General features: G+C 36.8%; 1 protein-coding gene across 16 annotated transcripts in view; it reads right to left on the bottom strand.

Annotated features, from left to right (window-relative positions):
• afdn.L (afadin, adherens junction formation factor L homeolog) overlaps positions 1-20,846 on the bottom strand; it is a 97,323-nt gene that overhangs the window by 30,155 nt on the left and 46,322 nt on the right. For 9 of the 16 annotated variants that reach the window (XM_041562297.1, XM_041562288.1, XM_041562289.1 and 6 more), the window contains exons 11-23: positions 16,073-16,139; positions 14,988-15,097; positions 14,747-14,808; positions 13,311-13,516; positions 10,786-10,806; positions 8,739-8,884; positions 7,355-7,449; positions 5,789-6,054; positions 4,706-4,849; positions 4,405-4,603; positions 3,230-3,333; positions 2,353-2,433; positions 547-612 (exon numbers count right to left, since the gene is read on the bottom strand). In XM_041562297.1, coding sequence (XP_041418231.1) covers positions 547-612; positions 2,353-2,433; positions 3,230-3,333; positions 4,405-4,603; positions 4,706-4,849; positions 5,789-6,054; positions 7,355-7,449; positions 8,739-8,884; positions 10,786-10,806; positions 13,311-13,516; positions 14,747-14,808; positions 14,988-15,097; positions 16,073-16,139 — 1,567 coding nt within the window. 16 annotated transcript variants of the gene reach the window in all.

Raw genomic sequence — 20,846 nt, 5'->3', positions numbered from 1 at the left:
AATCAAAACAATAGGCAAAACACTAAACAGGACAAAATCTGAAAATGAAAGTAAACTAGTTTCCTGCTGAGCAAGGGAAAACAAATCAGCCATTCACTGCGAAGAAGGAACCCCCTCCCTTCCCTCAGCTACAGCCTGTTATCCTTTTAGATAAGGAGCAACTTATTATACAGAGGCTTCCCAGTGGACTGACAATTTGTTCTGACCTACTAAGCAGACTGGAATTACACTGTGACTTTACATTCACTTCCAGATTGTGCCCTGTTTATTTCAACAAATAATAAAAAAACCTTATGTGTATATATTTCATCCAAAGTAATTGCAATAAAGATGGACTTTTAATTTAAGGGACTAAATTGTGGGTCCCCCTCCTTTTGTGCATAATTCATTTTATTGCAATGACTGTTGAAACGTGCTCTGAAAGTGGCTATCAATGTAATGCACACGGAAACTTAACTATGCCTGGTGGATGCTCCCATTTTTCTATATTTTAGCATTTCAAAAATTATAGAATCAAGACATCTGGAAAAGCAAAATATTACTAACCACTTCTGCAGCACCTCCTTTCACCACAGATTTAATGTAAATACCAAGTTTTTCTTGTCCTGCACCCTGAAATGTTTTAAGAATACATATTATATTACAGCTTGCATTTATAAAATAAGACAATTTCTGCATTCTGTCTTGTTACATTATTTACTAGTTCCTACAGCAGTTGCCTCTAAAACACAAAGAGCAAATCATATGTGAACTGTAGACTTTAAGAATAAAGGCAAATTTTATTAGCAACATAGATTCATGCTAATTTAATTGAAATTAATAAAAACAAATTGGTCACAAAGGATTGTTTAAAAAAAAAAAAAACTGCATTGCTGTTTACCAAATATTAAGTCTATAACAGTAGAAAAAATGTGTACTTATTAAATTTAATTAATTGATAGCAGAATAATAGTGGTATTGCTTCCTTTAACTGCCCCATAAATGTTCAGTAATAGTACATTTGTGTCCTGATTCAACTGACAGGGTAGAATGAAATATCACATATATATGAAACTTGCCCTTTCAGAGGTCAAATCATTAAAGAATTCTTTATTGGTAATAACTTCTGAACAGCACATCTCTGATACATAGTAGACTTGTTTTTTTGTTTTTTTATAGAAGTCTATATTATATGTCTGTGAAAACAGCAATGTCTGATTCTATTGGCTTTTAGTTTTTGTGGATGCTAGGGCATGAAACAGTAGATGTCCTGAAACATTACTATTCAGGGAGAACCACAAAGGAATAATTCAATTATTCACTTGTCACTGCAAGGTTATGTGTGCCTCAATTATAAACAAATAATATTTTTAACAATTAAAGAAGCTCTGGAACCAAACAAAACGTATAGTTTAAAGTCAGTTGGAATCCTCTATAGATCATGACTAGGCCTTGTTGGAGTCCTCTATAGATCATAGATATGTATTATGGGGTATATTATTTAGTATTGAATGTGTAGCATGAGTATAACATGCTGCTGTAAAATCCAGTGTAAATCAAAATACACACCTTTTTATATAGCACATTTACTAAGGAATTTTCTCCTCACACCTATTGACTTTAATAGATGACACCAGCTCTGAGGTAGTGTAAAATAATGGCGTACATTTCCAGAGAAACTGGAAATACACACCAAGCCTTTTTTGCCACAATTGTTTTCTTGCGTGGGGGGGGGGGAGACTAGGATTCAGGCAAATCCTTTGCAGTAGATCTGGCATCAGGCTGAATCTGAATAGAAAGCAGATTCGGTGCTTCCCTAATAAATATCACCACTTTTAATACAGCAATGTATTTTGCTTGCTACTGAAATAATGAATTATATAAAATCAGTAGTATGGATTAATACACCGCTTTATGAACTCCATTTATTTTACACTGGTTTTTACACTTATTTTGTGTAGAATACTTTACACACCATACTAAATATACCCTACAGGTACAAGCTGCCAACAGATTGGAAACAAAGGAAAGTGCAGGCCATGCATTTCTAGGCTGACCTAAAACCAGATATAGGTAGCAAATCAGACCACATGGTGAGTTAAAATCAGATCAGTAGAGCCCAGGCCAATGATCAGATCACAAGAAGAGCCATTGCAGATTTGACGATTCAAAAAGAGTTTTTCCAATAGGCGAGACGTCCAAAGCACACTTTGTCAAAAAAGCTTTCGCATTATATTGTGAATACTACTAAAACAATTTAAAGTGTAGTCTTAAACGGGAATTTTTAATGTGTTAAGTTTAGTTATTCAGATTACTGTAACAAAATACACTCAATACATTTAAAAAATGAAAACCCAAGAGAAAAGATCTTACCTTTGCAGCAACAATACTCAAACCCATTCCATTTTGCTTTTTAAGTGTCACAGTGATTATTTCAGGTTCTTTCCTTAATGGCTAAAAAAAAAATGTTGGTAATTCAGACAAAAACTTCTAAGATAAAAAAATATAAATTAGGGTTGCTTGGGACCTGTGCTTTTCTAGATAATGGATGAATGGAGACAGTTAATTGGCCATGATAAAAAAAACATTGTGTGACAGGCACCTTAGATTTTACGCTCCACATGGATTATTGTAAATTACATTTAATATATGTGCTATGAAATATGCTGATGCTATATAAAGTAGAATAATAATAAGTTTGCTTAGATAATAATCCTTTGCAAATATATGTAAGTGTAAAAAAAAAAATTCGACAACCAGTGATTTTTTTTCAGGGCTTCGCATTCATGCAACCATAATGTTGCATGAATGTGAGAGAGACCTTAGACAAAGGGGACTATTTATCATGCTGTGTAAAAAGTGCAGTGAAAACATTACTGGTGATGTTGCTCATAGCAATCAGATCTTTGCTTTTATTTTCTAACTGTTAAAATCTATATGCCGATTGGTTGCTCTGGGCTACATCACCGGTAATGCGTCACTCCACTTTTTAAACAGCATGATCAAAATGACCCATAATGTCTACTGGGGCAGGAAATATCTCTCTGTATAGCAAGGAATATGGCAGAGCCATAATAATTGTATTTATCCTAATAAAATACCTTAGACATTATCACCCATGTACTTGGAGAGCAGGGCTTTCAAAACATAAATGATTTTAATGATTTTTTTTTTCTTTTTAAAAGCTGCTCTGTAAATAAACTTTCCCACGGCTAGAACATTATGCAAAAACAAACAACGCTTTGCTTACCAGGTCTGTATTGCCTGTCAACAAATTATTTTCATAGTCCGCTCCTTCAAAGTAAATTGTCCATATGCCCGGTGAACGTGGGTGAGGGACAAGTCTGCAGAAACCTTCACGGGGGAAAAAAACAGAAAAAAAACTAATATTCACTAAAGACTTTTTTTCAGTTAAAGGGATACTGTCATGGGAAAACGTGTTTTTTTCAAAACGCATCAGTTAATACTGCTGCTCCAGCAGAATTCAGCACTGAAACTGATTTTTTTAATATTTATTTTGAAATCTGACATGGAGCGAGACATATTGTCAGTTTCCCAGCTTCCCCCAATCACGTGACTTATGCTCTGATAAACTTCAGTCACTCTACTGCTGTACTGCAAGTTGAAGTGATATCACCCCCCTCCCTTTCCCACCAGCAGCCTAACAGAACAATGGGAAGGTAGCCAGATAACAGCTCCCTGGTAGATCTAAGAACAGCACTCAATAGTAAAAATGCAGGTGGGAAACATTCAATTACATTGGGTAGGAGAAACAACAGCCTGCCAGAAAGTATTTCCATCCTAAAGTGCTGGCTCTTTCTAAAAGCACATGACCAGGCAAAATGACCTGAGATGGCTGCCTACACACCAATATTATAAATTAAAAAAATACACTTGCTGGTTCAGGAATGAAATTTTTATATTTTAGAGTGAATTATTTGCAGTGTAAACAGTGTAATTTAGAAATAAAAACACCATACAAATTGTGACAGAATCCCTTTAAGGCTAAATGCCCATGAGACATTTTGGCTGTTCACATCCCTAAAAGACATAGTTGTAATGTGTTAAGGACTCAAAATATCAACTCAAATATGTAAAGCAGAAGTGTGAATTTCACACTTGTGGTATAACTATGCAGAGCATGTCTGAAGAAATGGTGGTTTGAGAAGCTATAAGCGTAAGAAAGAAAAATTTGTGAACCATAGGCTCATTAATGAACATGCAGTTTTCTGAAACAAATTATTATTTTCTTCTACAATGCAGCGTTGCTTACTAGAATTTCAACATCACTGCCGTGGAGTTGCTTCTGGCACAATATATGTGTGATGCACAAACACGCATACTAATTACCTTGTAGGTTTCTGTGAGTAGGGAGCAAGCTTGAATAAATTATGTCTTACGCTTTTCTATTTTTATCATACTCACCTCTCTGGCAGAGTGGTTCAAGAAACTCCTGAAGGCCATTAGGAATGTTCCTAACAACATCACACGAGTAACCATCTTCAGGCAAAAGGAAAGGTAGTTGAAGATCAGGATCCTCCTCCAGCTGAACTTCTCTACCATCACTTCGAGCCAATTCATCAGCAGTGTTTTCTGCTACAGACACCACACTGTCTATCAACTCCTGCCAATACACAAGTATTGGAGAACAGCATAATAGGAAAGTATGACTTATTTTTTTTTTTTTTACACACACAAAAAAATATTTATGCCACAAGTAACTTACCGTTGGGATGTATGGTTCGTCAGGAGCACAGTGGTAATTCTGCAGGAGAGCTTGCAGTTGTAAGGAGTTCAGCTTAAAACATGTATTATTTATATTTGGAATATCTTGATGTGAGTACTTATCCATTGTGAGAAGAGTAGTAGCCTAAAAATGCATACAAAAGCCACTTAGCATTATGGCCAGATAAAAAAGGAATACTGATCAGTTCTTGAGATTTTACAATATTCTGATGCTTTTTCAGAAGAATGCCTTGAGGAATACAGTTGTACAAAACCATAAATGTGAGCATAAAGCGAGGATCTAACTGTAGCGTATACTTAGGTTACTGAAAAGAGTGCTTCTTTAAACTTTGCCCTAGAGACCCACAATAGAAAGGTGTCATAATGTTTGTTTCATTATAAAGATTCAGATTTGGGATTGGGAATTTAACGGGACACGGGACATTAACATTTTTCTGAAGAACTGTACTTAGCACTGGCTAATACTTTACCAAAGTTTCCCTGAATGTGGGGCTGTCTCTCTCAGGGGACTAAAACAAATGAATGGAGGTTCAACATAAAGACCACATAGGGTTATATAATAGGTGAAAGCTAACTTATATACTTATATTCTAGATACTGTTGATTGACTATAGTGAAGGGAACAACAAGGGTAAATACCTAGCTTGTTACTGCTGCATTTATTCCTGTGTAGGAACATTTCTCAGTAGGTTTTGACTAGTGGTGCACTCAAAGATATACCAGTAGGTAACTACGGAGTGACAACTCCATAGGCTAATGGAATATGGGGCAGAAATAACACCCTGCCGCCTCCCATTCAGCTAAATGGACTACAACTTAAAGTGCCAGCAGTGGAAATGTTATTTAGCCTGCAAATGTGCAATATAGCGTGTTCAGACTAAAAAAAGTGAGAATGCTTGCACTTTCAGGTGTGTCCAATTCAACTGAATTAGAAGCATCAATGTGTCATTTCTTTCACTTCTGTATGGTGACTGAAAATCCCCCACTAAAATCCAACCTATGCTGGATGTCTTAAACACCCAAACTATTTCTTTCGATACTTACACTATATGTATGTTTTTACCTGAACTATTCTGCTAAGGTGACAATCTGCAGCTAATTCGAGGCCTTGTTTTTCAGCCCAGGCCTCTATGTGTGCAAGCTGCTGACGTATTATTGCCCCCCAATAGTGAGAGCATAAACCAGAGTCTGGATCTGTTACAAGCCTGTTGAATAGCCACATGTTGATGAAATGGAATAGCTGCGAGAAGAGCTGAATAGTTAATGCTGCATTGACCCGGCAACGCCTTAGAAGTGACATGGCACCTGTCAGAGTATGCAAGACGTCTTCTAAAAGAGACAAAAAAAAAAAAGTTGTGTGTGTATTACACAGGCATTATTATTGTTATAAGCAGTAAGAAGATAAATATATCAGTACCCAGTTCTCAAATGGAGTGTAAAACAAGCACCCAAGTTACACATATTAATATACGAATGCATGGATGCCTTTTTAGTATTTTTCACAATGTCTATATGTTCCTATGTCCCTATTTGTCACATTTATCAGCCAGAATCAACTGGAAAAAAAAATCCAGTTACCTAGCAGGTTCACAAGCTTAAAAATGGCTGTAAATAAATGGAGGGGGTATACCATATTAATAAGGAATCACCTGACATTTACATGTTAAATAAACAGATTTTGTATATAATAAGGTGATGTGATGACCACATATTAAAAAAACTCCCAGCTTCCATAACACAGTGATGTTCAACAATAAGGCCAGGATCAGACAAAGGTTGATCGCCGCCTGCATTTCTCCACAAGCGGAGAATCCACTGCCCTTTGCTCATGTTCTGCCTGCACCCATTCAAATGAGTAGTTTGGCCCTAGCCTAACAGTCCCACAACCTACTCATTATCAAGTTATCTTTCTCAGGGGCATATAAACAAAACCTTTAGTTTTTCCCAGGTTGTAAATCAAATGACATTCTGTGCCAGATAAGTGGCTGGAGCATTCATTACTGATTTCTGACTTGGCTGAAGGCCACTATTCTCCCTTTTCTTCAGCTGCATGTAAAATATTTTGCAAGCAGCCATTCCAGTGAATCATGTGTGTTGTATCACCCGCAGGAGCGGAAATCTTCCATATGCGAAAAAGTGGCCCATTTGTCAGGACCCTTAAAAGAGAATGAAAGCTCCAATTGATGAGGGGTGTCAAATATTAGGGCACCCCCCAAGAATTATAATGACTTACCGGATACCCTGGGACAGTGCCCGTTAGCAGAGAACTGCACTGGCCTGGGACACTAGTGAGCGAGTGATCCTCTTCCTCCCTTCTACTATCTTCAGGATCCAGGTTTTTTTTTTGTTTAACTCTGGCTTTTAGCTCTACTGCGCATGCGTGCGAGAAGAAACGACGAGGGATTACTCCCATTGGGTAAATCATTATAATCTTTGGGGAGTGCCCAAACATTTGGCACCTCCATTGATTGGAGGTTTCTTTCTCCATTAAAGAAGGTTGGGAAACTATAATTATAAACAATGCCTAATGTGTACCACCTAAACTAAAAGACCACATCAAGTCTGAACAAACAATTCACAAGCTGAGGAACAGAAATGATAATAAAGGCCATCCAATAATTGTCCTGACCTATTTTAGGCCTTTGGGAATCATTTTCTTCTGGATCATCTATAAAAGCAGGCATGGAGCTGGTCAGTTCAGACTGAAGACAGTGCACCAGGTATCTGTTAAAGAAATGCATAATTTAAGCATCTAGGCATATATATGACAAAGGTGACTGCAATTCTAAATGAAGCAGTTAAGCTACACACACGCAGACCACTTTAAATGTTGTTAAATCACAATATATAAATGGGAGTACGCTAGTATCTATAGTTACAGTATGTAACAGCTGGATTTTAAAGAAAATGGTAAAAGGCAGAGTATTCTAGTAGTAACATTAGTTAATATTGACCAATATCAATACAGTAAATAATATCGGTACTACCGTCTAAATTGGTTCAATCATTTGGAGACACTGGTGAAATCAAGCTATTTATGTAACTGCCATGTTAAAACTAGTGTGAGCTTCCAAGTTCCTGGAGCCATGAAAAATGCAAGTCTACAACAAGGCTCCTAGGTTACCAGGAATCCTCAGCTCGAGAAGAGCAAATAATTTATAAGTTACTGCTTTACTATTCAGCCCTGTTGCTGAAGCCTTCTGCAAGTTTGGAAACTTTCATTCACACCTAGAAAGGATCAATTTCTGCCAATGTATGGAGCACAAAGTCTTACAATATACAATTACCACAAACTTGTACATACAAGGGTCAAAGCACTTTAACATGGTGCAATTTTTTTTTCCATTGTGTGATCTTTATATTTCTTTATATTTCTTTTAAACTAGACAGCATGTGAGCTACAAAGAAAATGTTCTCAGACCCACGGTAAAAGATTTTGGGTCTATAGGCTAGTTTTTCAATTCATCATAATGATCATATGAATTTATTTAAATAGTACCAGACACAGTGCACAGTAATTTATAACAGGCAGGGGTCTTGTAAGAACAAACAAGTTCAGAAAATAAAATATAGAACCAGAAAACCCTGCTCATAAAAACTCTATTCCAAACTGTCAGGGGCATGCGAAGCAGGAACTTGCATTTGATATTTACTAACATGCGCAAATACCTCTTGTGAAAGGGACAAAAATCTTTTTATGCCAGATGTTACAAATTTAGCTTTGCAATTCAGTTCAGAACCAGTTTTTAAGTTCAGAACCAGTACAATTAACTTTTCTATTATAAAAGACAACAATGTTGTCGACAAAACAACACTGTGACCCAATTTTGGGTCTCCACCCAAAATGCTTCTGTCAAAAGTTGTACCAGACAAAAAGCCTGATGGGGCCCACTTGTCCTTGATGAGCGAACTAATTCTCCTTTGCCCGTTTATTAAAGCAGCACTGTTTGGAACAGATAAAATGAGAATACCAACAAATAAAAAAAAATTTAAGATTAGTCTATTAGTCTTACTTGAATGCCATCTGAACTAAATGTGCAAGAACATCTTGTGCATCCAATGTGATACGATTGAGATCTCGGTCTTGCTTTATGAAATTGAGAAGCTCTGAAGCATTTGCCATCCAGAAAGCAAGAGCACCAGCAATGTTCTTTTGCTTCTATGGGTATAATTAGAACAGCAATTAAGTCATCAACACAGCCATTTCTTTGATCATTACAGTATAACTGTTGTTAAAAAATAAATGTATAAATAGATAGATCATTACCAATTGCACACACCTGCAGTGTTAGCCAAGAGATCACGAAAAGGAACCGTTCTAGTCAGAATCATAACTAAAATGAGAGTAAAACTTTCCTAACAGGAACTAGAAATTATAGCCAGCACTCCCCACTAAGTCATTTGGGGGAAATTTTAGCTGTATGAGGTGTCTGTTTCTGTTAAAGAGGATTTGTAATGTGTTGATTGTATGTAAATATTTTTACCACTTTTTTTCAAATAAAACAAACCCTGCAAGTGCCAGCAGTACAGTAACAACTGTCCGCCGACAAGGGAGCGCACCCTGAGGAATACACGCTAGACTATAAGCTTTCGTTTCACTACGATCTGGACTACATCGAAGACGATATACACGCATTTGTACTTCAAATATGTGAGTAGTTCCATAGAAAGTCTGTAAAGGTTTTTCTTTTGGGCGTACTACTCTATATATTGTCTCCCCACACAGGTCCCTGGAAATATTTTATCTGCAATTACTAGCGCACTCTACCCCATAATATTTAAATCTGAACACAGTGGACAGGTGGATCCACAAAAATCAGCGGTGCAGCTTTAGCATATTTTAGTGTTCGCGCAAACCTCAACCCCACACAGTATAGCATGTCCCAAACTGATGCACTCACATCCAAAGTACTGCCTTGGTGTGTGTGTGTGTGTGTGTGTGTGTGTGTGTGTGTGTGTGTGTGTGTGTGTGTGTGTGTGTGTGTGTGTGTGTGTGTGTGTGTGTGTGTGTGTGTGTGTGTGTGTGTGTGTGTGTGTGTGTGTGTGTGTGTGTGTGTGTGTGTGTGTGTGTGTGTGTGTGTGTGTGTGTGTGTGTGTGTGTGTGTGTGTGTGTGTGTGTGTGTGTGTGTGTGTGTGTGTGTGTGTGTGTGTGTATATATTTTTTTTTTTTTATTATTATAGCATTTTTAGTAGCTTAAGGTACAAAATGTTTCAATGTCCTTAATATATTGATAATGGGTTGAGTGCAGAGGATCTCTTGTATTTGTCTATGTGAATTTTGTGGTTCCAACCTCACTGCACCCCCGCTTAATGTTTTTAAAAATTAGCTGTGAGCACAACTTTCCCTTGTTTGATCCCTGGACCTCTCCTATTGACTTATACAGTAATTCGGCAGGTTTTAGTCGAATTAGAGGTAGATAAATCTCTAAATTTGAATTAAAACTCAAATCAAGTTTGGATAATTCAAAATTCGAATTTGAGTTTTGACCAATAAAAAATAAATAAATTTGAGAATTTGAATTAAAATTTTCACTTCAACCCATAAATCTATCTGTCCCTTAATCTATAGTAACAAATAAGCATAACACTTTAGATAAAATTTAAAACTGTAATAAATCCAACTGATGATAAATTTATATGGTCCTGATATACATGCTCCAGCAGGAGGAAAATATGCATTTCCAATCAAACACAGTAAGATATAGCATCTGGTAATGATCTATCTGAATTCTCATCCAAAAGAATGGCAAACCAAGTTATATGAGATGCAAAGAATTATAACCATACATAAAACATGAGCCATAAAAAGCAAAAAGTAAAACATTGTTTAATATTGATATTGAAGTGCATCAAGCAAGGGATTTATGGGATGTCAAAATGTTACAAGGTTAATACGTTTTTTTTTTTTTTTTTGGATTAAGCATCTTCAGTCATCGAATGAATGTTATGAACTGTTCAGCCCAGCCATTTGAAGAAGTATTATATAAATCTTATAAAAAAGAAGCATAAGTCTGAGCTAAGCCAAAATAGCAGGGATTGCCTCCCAACTTCATGTCCTACCTGGTTACCTTTGTCTATTTCCTAAAGGAAAAGAGGAATCAAGGAGAACAGAGAAAGAAACTTGTAAACAAATCTAGCAGGTAAGATTTTAAGGCACATCACACTGGAAAAATAACACCTCTTAAATACAAATATCTACATGGAAAGTTAGATGGAAGTGCCATTGCCATTAGGGATCTATTTTCCGTGTAATTCCACCTCAAACAACATAGCAAAATATGGGTAATTAGATAATTATATACACTGAATATTATCGGTCTAAAGTAATCATCTGATTGGCCACTAACATTTATTGCCTTGACCAAGTTATTATAGTGCCATGTAATAGGAATCAGAATTTATTACTAATCCGCTTTGTATTGTTCATTTTATATTGAAACAAACTTTCACTTCAGCGTGAGGGATCTCCGATTGGTTCCAGACATCACGTGTCTCTGAATCCGGGTTCCTAACCTAGGAACTCTCATCTACATCACACATAACGGATTTGCTCGAACACAGTTTCAAATTAAAAATTATGTTACTTTATTAGTTCCATTAAAATTTGTTAGCTTAGGTACAGTGCATGACTATCACCACTGACGCGTTTCATGCCCTATGGCACTTCCTCAGAGTGTTACAGATTTTCAAAGAGACACAACTTTATAGCAAATCTGGTAGCAAACAATTTACACAATGTGTTTCTTAAAGATGTATTAAACGTATATAGACCAAATTTGCATCTATCTTTACATATATATTCATATAACCATTAAGATTTTTAAAAACATCATAGGTTATTAAAAGAACTCTTTTTGTTTCCATGTATGTTATTTTCACTCTTTAGGGGATAGTTCAAAAACACTTAGTGGGTGTTTGCTTAAAGAATGCCTTATTTCGCTTATTATGATTTCAATGAACTATTCTATTCAATATAATATCTGATCTCCCAATCTTTATTTAAACCAACTGGTTTTTCAGTCTCCAAAGCAAACATCCACCATGTTTCTCTTTTATTAATTAGTTTCTCCAAATCCCCCTTTCTTTTATCTAGTCTGACATGTTCTATGCCTTGGAAGGATATACATCTATCATTACCGTTGTGTTTGATTAAGATATGTTCTGCTATAGCAGATGAAACATCCTTTCTCCCTACACATGCTATATGTTCCAAAATCCTATCCTTCATTCTCCGCATGGTTCTACCTACATACTGACATCCACATATACACGTTGCCAAATATATCACATTATTAGTTTTACAGTTTATATAGGATTTACACTCATATTCTTTGCCAGTAGCTGAACTCCTGAAGCTCTTCGATACCTTTATATAATTACAAGCCTTACAAATCCTTGCTCCACTGGCATGTGATCAGTGCGGATCCTTTACTAAATATTGAAAAGCCATGGTTTACGTATAGGAAAAGTAAAACAATTGCAAGCCATATATCTCCTAGTATGCTCCCTGAAAGACGAGAACATAGAAAACCAAATTGGCTCACTAATACAGGTACTAACAAATGTGGAGCAAGGATTTGTAAGGCTTGTAATTATATAAAGGTATCGAAGGTATTTGAAACTGTGTTCGAGCAAATCCGTTATGTGTGATGTTCATTTTATATTGTATATACACTGTATATTGTTAGTTGGCCCCTATGCTCAAGTAACTGACATCAGTCCAGAACATGTACTGTGAATGAGCAAAAAGAAAAACTGGGGAGATACAAAGGGCACATTTTTTCGCTGCTCATGGGTTGTAAAATGATTTAACATTTGTAGAATCTTTGTTGAGCTTTAGTTCTTTTTTCAGTTTCTGCTGCTTAAATTTTCAACAAAACACATAATTAGCCTAAAATAGATTATGTTATGTAGAAGCCTGGCCAACTTCCACTTAGTAGATTGCACTAAAATTCAACCCACACCTGGCCCTAACCTGATCTGACAACACCCTCGCTCTACCCTAGCCAAGCACAAGACCCTCTTTATTTACCCACACCCGCCCCTGTGATGTCACAGAAGGGAGTATATAAAAAGTCACGCACAGAGGAGGAAGTGGAGAAAAACAAGGCCTGAGGACATTGTGGAGAACTCGCCCCAAACCCGTGGGCCATCCTGCACATCACTACTAAGTAGGTGTACACAAGGCTAATTTTTTAAATCTTCTCATGTCACACAAATATACTGGGGCTCTGCAACTGTGGGATAGAAGGGTTGCTATAATGCATGCCAGAATGCATAGGGAACTGAAAAAAGCACCATCATAGAGGAGCACAAAATGCAAATAATCCATCAAAATAACTGTAGCACTTAACTTTGCATCAAGCAAACTCTCTCTATATATATATTTATATGGAAACACAATGCGCTATTTATGCCCCCCCCCCTGGTTAGTAATATGGTTCATATTAAATAGTGGAGGGGTTTACAAATATATCTTATTTACATTATGCTTGGTCTCAAGACAGACCTATACCACCAAAACTGCTTTCACAATATCAGAAAATTTATTGAGACACATAACAGTGTTATGGGTGAAAGCTTACCTGGATTACACTTTCCATCATTCCCACCATCTTGTTCACAACAGCAATAACCTTGTGTGTACGCTCAGCAGCATTTGAATCTGGTCTGTACTTGTTGGATAATACATACCGACAGGTCATGTACAGCACATATGTTGGTGAAAGCTTGAAATGCACAGTTGAACTGTTTGTATAGTTAATAATGGCAGACAAAAAGGCATCTTCAGCTGAGAAGGTTAAAAAACACAACAGTAAAAAAAGTGAAGTTTACATTTTTATGAGAATATGGCAATACATTATAAAATGACTGCTTATTAGCATGATGGCCGGTATGATAATGCATTCTTACTCATGTGAACCTTAAAAACAATAAATTAAAATCAATAAATATTGGAAATCAGTAAATATTTTCCACAACCAGGTGTGTGCGAATACAGCCCGCACTCCGGGTTGGGGGTAACAGTTTTTTTTTTCTTAAATTGCCCCCCACCCAGTGCTAGGACAGCCCCGCACCAGGAGGTAGCTCCCGGTTCGAGCAACCACATTGCGGCACAAACATGCACATAATAAGTGAGTGCCGCAACTTGCTGATTATGTGAATGCCCGTGATTTCAGAAGCTCATAATGTGCATGTTCTCTGCACAACTACTGTTAGCTCCCGGTGAGAGTTGTCCTATTGCTAGCAGGTGCAATTTAATAAAAAAATCTACGGTTACACCCAGCCAGAGTGTGGTTTTGATTAGCTGGCAGCTTTGATTTCACCCATTTTCAACCAACAGGTGTCCTTTAAGTAAAATATTCTTAGAAACAAGTGATATGACATTCATCACCCCAACGTGTTCTGTTTTTTTTGGGTTTTTTTGAAGGGCATTCAGAATCATGTAAACCCTATAGCAATGATGTTACAATGCATAATATTGTTTCAAGTTAACTTCATGTGTATTATGCATGCATTATGGGTATCAAGGCAATGGAATGGATTAAAAAAAAATGGTGGAGATCACCATGACTGAAGTCCTTTTAATAATTGTCTACTTGGCAAAAATTGTCTACTTCACTTTTAATAATTGTGCCAATATAAGCAATTTTCCAGTATTGATTCCTTTCTTTTACTCTCACACTTTCTCCTGTTATTATTGTATTATTTCCGGTCAGGTGATCTCCGAGGGAGCACAAAGACTATCACAAAATGATGGCTCATAGCAAAATATGTAAAAGGAAAATATTTATATTTGTATATACCAAAATGGTAAGATTCTTTAATAGGTTAATTAATATGAGATAGATTATCTGTAGGCTAAATATTCATTCTGAAGGGATTCAAATCTTTTACAATTTTAAATAATTAAACAGGGTATACTGGCCTAAAAAAACATTTGGTAAGAATTACCGAGAGCCCCAGTATTTTTCTTCTTATTACTTACTATTTAAAAAAAAATTCTAAATAAAGGACTTACAATTTTCCCTAAATTCAATACTTGCAGGCAACACATTTTCTGGTCCTTGTGAATCTTGAGATCTAAAGTATAAAAAGTTGCCATTAGAAAAATAAAAAGTTAAAAAAGGAATTTCACTGATATGTATCTTTTTTCCTACTGCATGTTCAGCAGCAGCTGCAAATATTTTCTTCCAAGGAACAGTCTAATGTTACAAACAAAACTTCTAGTATTGCAAACAATACTCAATTCATTTTTTTACCTGCCATTTTGCACACGTTGATCTTGTTGCTTGTCCATTCTTATTATTGGTTTTACCATTCCTCTCTCAGTCATACTTGGTGTTCTCTCATTGTCCAGTTTACTGACCATCTAGAAAATGTAAAGAAAAGTTCTGAAATCAATATTATTGTTACAGGAAGGCAGTCTCTGTTCTACTGTGATGAAGAGCCAGAAACTGGCATGAGATAATACTTGCAGACATATGGTATGCCAAGAACATTTGTTTGTGGGTATAGAAAACAATATATTTGTTCATGTTTTTAGGTCTACACCAGTGCTATCAGTCTAGCATCCACTCAAGCTATTAGCTGGTCTTTATTTAAACAAAGGTAACAGAAAAAAATGTGAAATACAAATGCAACAGTTTAAATGTGTATATATTTATATTTATATATATATATAAAAAAAAAAATATAATATATATATATATATATATATATATATATATATATATATATATATATATATATATATATATATATATATATATATATATATATATATATATATATATATATATATATATATATATATATATACACATACACATACATACATACATACATACAAAAATAGGCAAGCACAGGTCTTATGTGGAAAAAGATATTGGTGTTTATTCAGCAAAAAACCGCTAACGTTTCGGCTAGCACTCTAGCCTTTCTCAAAGTGCATAACACAACTAGCAATCAAACATTTAAACACAAAATGACGGGAAGGGGAAGGTCATGATGTCATAGTGCATCTGTGTGGGTGTGAATAACGTTACATCAAAAGAAAAAAAACTTTTTGGGCAAAAAAGACAAGGCAGAGAAACAAATAAACAATAAAGAGTGTTCAAAACATGAATGATGTGAAAGTACCTAATGTGCCGGCTTACAACACACACATCTTTATTTATTATAATACACAAGTTTCAGTGAGTCATGTGACAGAGATGACTAAGCTCCAATTATAACCAATGACATCACTAAGCACCATTTATGAGGATATAATGAACAGAACATTCATGGCTCTTGTGTATTATAAAAGTAATAAAAAAATAAATAAAAAAAAAAATATATATACCTTATTTGCTGGCAACGTGACATCGCCAAGAACATCACCTTCAAGGCCAAAAGTAGTTTCTTGCAACCTAAAACAGGTAATGTAAAAATGTTTAGAAAGATCTACTCCAACATGTTACTCTTACGTGTAAGTAAAATAATTTTTACCAATAGCTAATCCACTAATGGCCCCCCAGATGCTGTGTCTGCTTACCATAGGTAAGATTTAAAAGGTATCACTGTAGAGATAAACTACACCCTGCATTGTTTAAACCTCAAATTCAGACTCTAATCCCCTGTATCACACCTGTGACCCCCCCCCCTGTATTGTTCACACTTGTGACACCTCTATTGTTCACATACTAAAGGCCTGTACTGTTCACACCTGAGACCCAGACTGAAACTGCCACATTGTTCACACCTTATACAAAATGCTAATAGGGCACCAGCACTGTGTCACTGTATGTAGTACTTATTAGACTGATAGCTTTACTTGTCTCCTGCTCTGTTCTGCCTTCCCTCCCTGCAGGGCTGGAACTAGGGGCAGGCAGAGTAGGCTCCCACCTAGGGCGCAATCATGGGCTGGGCACACTTTTAAGGGGAATTTAATTTCTTTCTTTTTTAAACCCTGATTTGCTTGGCCTTTAATAGTTTTTCAACTTTATAAACCCCCTGTTCCAGACAGAATCACTCCCCAGCTCCCATTTGGCAGCTGCTGGCACAGGTACATATTTGTGGGCAATATCTTGGCTGCTACTTGCACAGGTAAACAGATGATATGATGGATATTTGGCTGCTGCTGGCACAAGTACATATATGGAGGCATTAGTGTGTATTTTTTGGCTGATGCTGGCACAGGTACAGATTGGGGGCAATATAAGGGATTGGCTGCTGCCGGCTCAGGAACATGGGGCAATATGGTGGTTGCTGGCACAGGTACACAGATGTTTGAGGGCAATATGATGGATTTTTGGCTACTGCTGGAACAGATGCAAATTGGGGCAATATGATGGATTCTTTTGGTTGCCGCTGGCATAGGTACAGATTGGGGGTAAAAATATGATGGATGTTTTGGCTTATGCTGGCACAGGTACAGATTGGGGCCTGGGGGCAATCTGAGGGATTGACTGCCATTGGTATAGGTACAAATGGAGGCAATATGATAGGTGCTGGCACAGGTACAGGGGGCTATATGACTGGTAAGGTGGGAAATGGTAATGCAGGACTGGGTGGGGGGGCACTGATTGAAGCCTTTGCCTAGGGTGCAAAAATACCTTGGCCTGGCCCTGCCTCCCTGTGTGTGTCATTCTCTGCTTGCCGAGTGCTGCTTGCCCTACCCTACCTGTGGGATGTAACTTCAATTTTTCACATATGAGTGATGAAGGATTTCCCAGCAGTGAGCACCAACCATTTGGTTTTTTGGTATGCTACCCCCGTTAATGTGGATATGATCTTAAACGTTATTGTGGTAATATGGGTGTGGTTTACAGTGGGTGTGGTTTAACAGGGGGAGTGGCCAACACTGACTTCCATTATCGGCCCTCCACCACATAGGCCAGTGAAATTTTGGCCCTCGGTACCACAGAACTTGGACAGCACTGCTCTATGAGATCACTGGAGAAAAATACATAAACAAATGAACAGCATAAGCCTTTTATTGAATTTAAAAAAAAATAATTAACATACACCATCCTTTCAAATAAATACGTGGCTCAGTTTAGTTAATCAGTAAATCAATTTGGCCTATACCACCGGCTGCCAAATCTAACTCAGGGCATAAATTCATAGAATCCGGAAGTTTCTCCTCTGGAATTAGTTCTATTTCAATGAGGCATTCTAATTTTAGCTTTTCAGTACAATTACAAAAAAGCTGAAAACTACTGCATGACAAAGAAAAGCAATCACCTAAGGCTAAGGGCACAAGTGACATTTGCTCCACTGACAGAAAAAAAAAAAACTTGCCATCATGTGTGTTGCCTACCATTGCCATGAATGGCAAAAGATTTGTTTAAATAGTTTTCTTCAAATGTAGGCAGTGGTGATATCTGTGATTTCAGCAGCATAACTACACTAGTTGAGCCGTTTGCATTAGTCATTCACAGCAAACAATCACCATTGTTGCTGTTTGAAAACAAATCTGATTAGCTGTCATGGGCTATAGGATGTGGGGAATTTCTTGACCTTTTATTACCCTGTAAGTGGACCATTAGATTAAGCACCAACACAAATGTGGAGTAGGGTGGGTAGAAGAGAATCTAAGGTCATAACCATGCAGCCCAATGAGTTCATCAAATATTTCCACTTATTTAACACAGGTTTAAATGGGATGGGTGTTTAATTCTCAAGTTCTTTTTTACAATGTTTTAGCTAATGTAATAATTATCTTACTCATTACACCTTATGAACTCAACTACACCCAATAGTGTGTCCTGTCATCGCTCTATATAACAGGACTAAGTCCTCGTCTGAACTCAGAATTACCTCGAAAGCTTACAGTAGATTTACATGGGAAAAGTTTTTGATGGTATTTTATTCTGCTCTGTACTTTCTGAATTTGTCCCAAAATATGGTCTCATACATCCATTCTAATAACATGTTAAAAAGATTTTCATTTGCTACGTTGTCTCAACTCTAGTGTTATTCATAATGTGTGGTATTAATCACTTAGCTTTGAAAATCAAATTTTTTCCTGTAAACAAAAACTAAACTCTATCCCACCATCCTCCACTCCAAGCTTTCACAACACAATATTTATTCTGTTGAATAGTTTCCCTGTGTGCTAACCTGCCAAAAATCTGCAGAGCAGAGCAATGGAATTCAAAAGGTGCCATCTTTCCCTGCTTTCTGATCCTTTGTTTCGTCACAGATCAGCATGCACAGTTGAACCTATATACTGAATTAGTTTCGACTGTGCATGTTCCTGCACGATCCATATCTGAAAAATGACAAATGAGTATCCGAAGACAGGGTAAAATGGCACCTTTGAACTCCCCTGAACAACTCTACAGATTTATGGCTCGTCAGCACACAGGTGGACTTTTCAAAATAATAGATGTTGCAGGGAGGGTGCAGGGGAGGGGGGCAGAGGAGGGTGGGTTTAGTTCTCCTTTAAAACAAATTATTTGTACAATAGGTACCAAGGGCATTTATTTTTTATATTCATAAGAAAGCATTCTTATAACATACTAGTTAATTTTACTTTTTTGCCCCACAACTTTTTCAACTTGGAGGCCACCAAGTGAGGCCACTTAATGTTCTGTCTCTAGCTTTCTGGCAGTCAGGAGCATGCTACTGTTCTGCAACAAATGCCACAGAGTGGGGGATAGGACACCAAGATTGTAGTGCTGCTCCAGCATAATTCTGAAATCCATTTCTCAAAAGAACAATGGGAAGGTAACCAGATAATATCTCCCTAACACAAGATAACAGCTGCCTGGTAGATCTAAGAACAACACCCAATAGTAAAAATCCATGTCCCACTGAGACACATTCAGTTACATTGAAAAGGAAAAACAGCAGCCTGCCAGAAAGCATTTCTCTCCTAAAGTGCAGGCACAAGTCACATGACCAGGGGCAGCTGGGAAATTGACAAAATGTTTAGCCCCATGTCAGATTTCAAAATTGAATATAAAAAAATCTGTTTGCTCTTTTGAGAAATATATTTAAGAGCAGAATTCTGCTGGAGTAGCACTATTAACTGATGCGTTTAAAAAAAAACATGTTTTCCGATGACAGGATCCCTTTAAAGGAGTTGTTCACTTTCCAAATCCTTCTTCAGTTTAGTTGTTTCAGAAAGTTCACCAGAAATAGAGACTTTTTTCAGTCCCTTTCTATTTATTACAGCTTTGCTTATATTGAAGTGTGGTTTCATTTTTCACCATCTTATGTCTTTCTAAAGCAGCTCTGGGAGAGGGGTCACCAACCCTGTATACTGTTAATTTATATGTAAATTGCTACATTTATTATCTAATTCATACGTAAGTTGATATATTTCTTATCTTTGGCCCTGCTGAGCAGAAATCCTGTGTTTCATTACAGCTGTTATAATTGATACAATAGATGCCAACATCCCACAGATGCTGCTGAGAAATGTATCAACTAATGTCGCTAATTGTAACTTTTCATATTCTGCATTTGGGATTACTGAGCTGCCACACTGAAATGCCAGACAAACGTATTATATTAAATATATACACGACGCGCTGTGACAAGTCGCATGCGACAGAAATAAGGTAAGAGATAGAAATGTTGGATAAAGTCGCAGCATTGATCCAAAACAACACGACTGTCGGATGCAGACGCTGCTTCATCTGACATTTCTATCTCTTACCTTATTTATGTCGCAAGCGACTTGTAGCGGCACATCGGATCGCGATGCAAACGTCCGTGTAGTCCTACCCTAATTCTGGGAAAACGTTCGAAATAAAACATGGAAAGCAAAAAAAAGTTTTTATTTCTGGTAGAGAATCTGAAAACAACAGAACTGAAAAAAAAAGTATTTGGAAGTTGAACAACCTCTTCAAAGCATTTATATATAACATCAATTGACTTGTGACCCCTTGGAATTTCCTTATTTTTAAAAAGCAAAATATTTGTTTATTATATTGTTTAATGTGCTGGTAGGTTTTCCTTTGTGTTAATGCTCAACTAAACACAAGAAACCGAGCACGTGTTTGTTTACACAGCAGATAAAACTTCGCTGAACACAGGAAATGAAGCAGCAAACATAAAACAATAAAAACTCAGCTTCAAAAAAACATCTTGCATACACAGGATAGAAATAATTTGTCAATTCT

This window comes from Xenopus laevis, chromosome 5L (assembly GCF_017654675.1).
Source record: "Xenopus laevis strain J_2021 chromosome 5L, Xenopus_laevis_v10.1, whole genome shotgun sequence".
Lineage (NCBI taxonomy): Eukaryota > Metazoa > Chordata > Amphibia > Anura > Pipidae > Xenopus > Xenopus laevis.
This window is presented reverse-complemented; position numbering and strand designations above follow the sequence as displayed.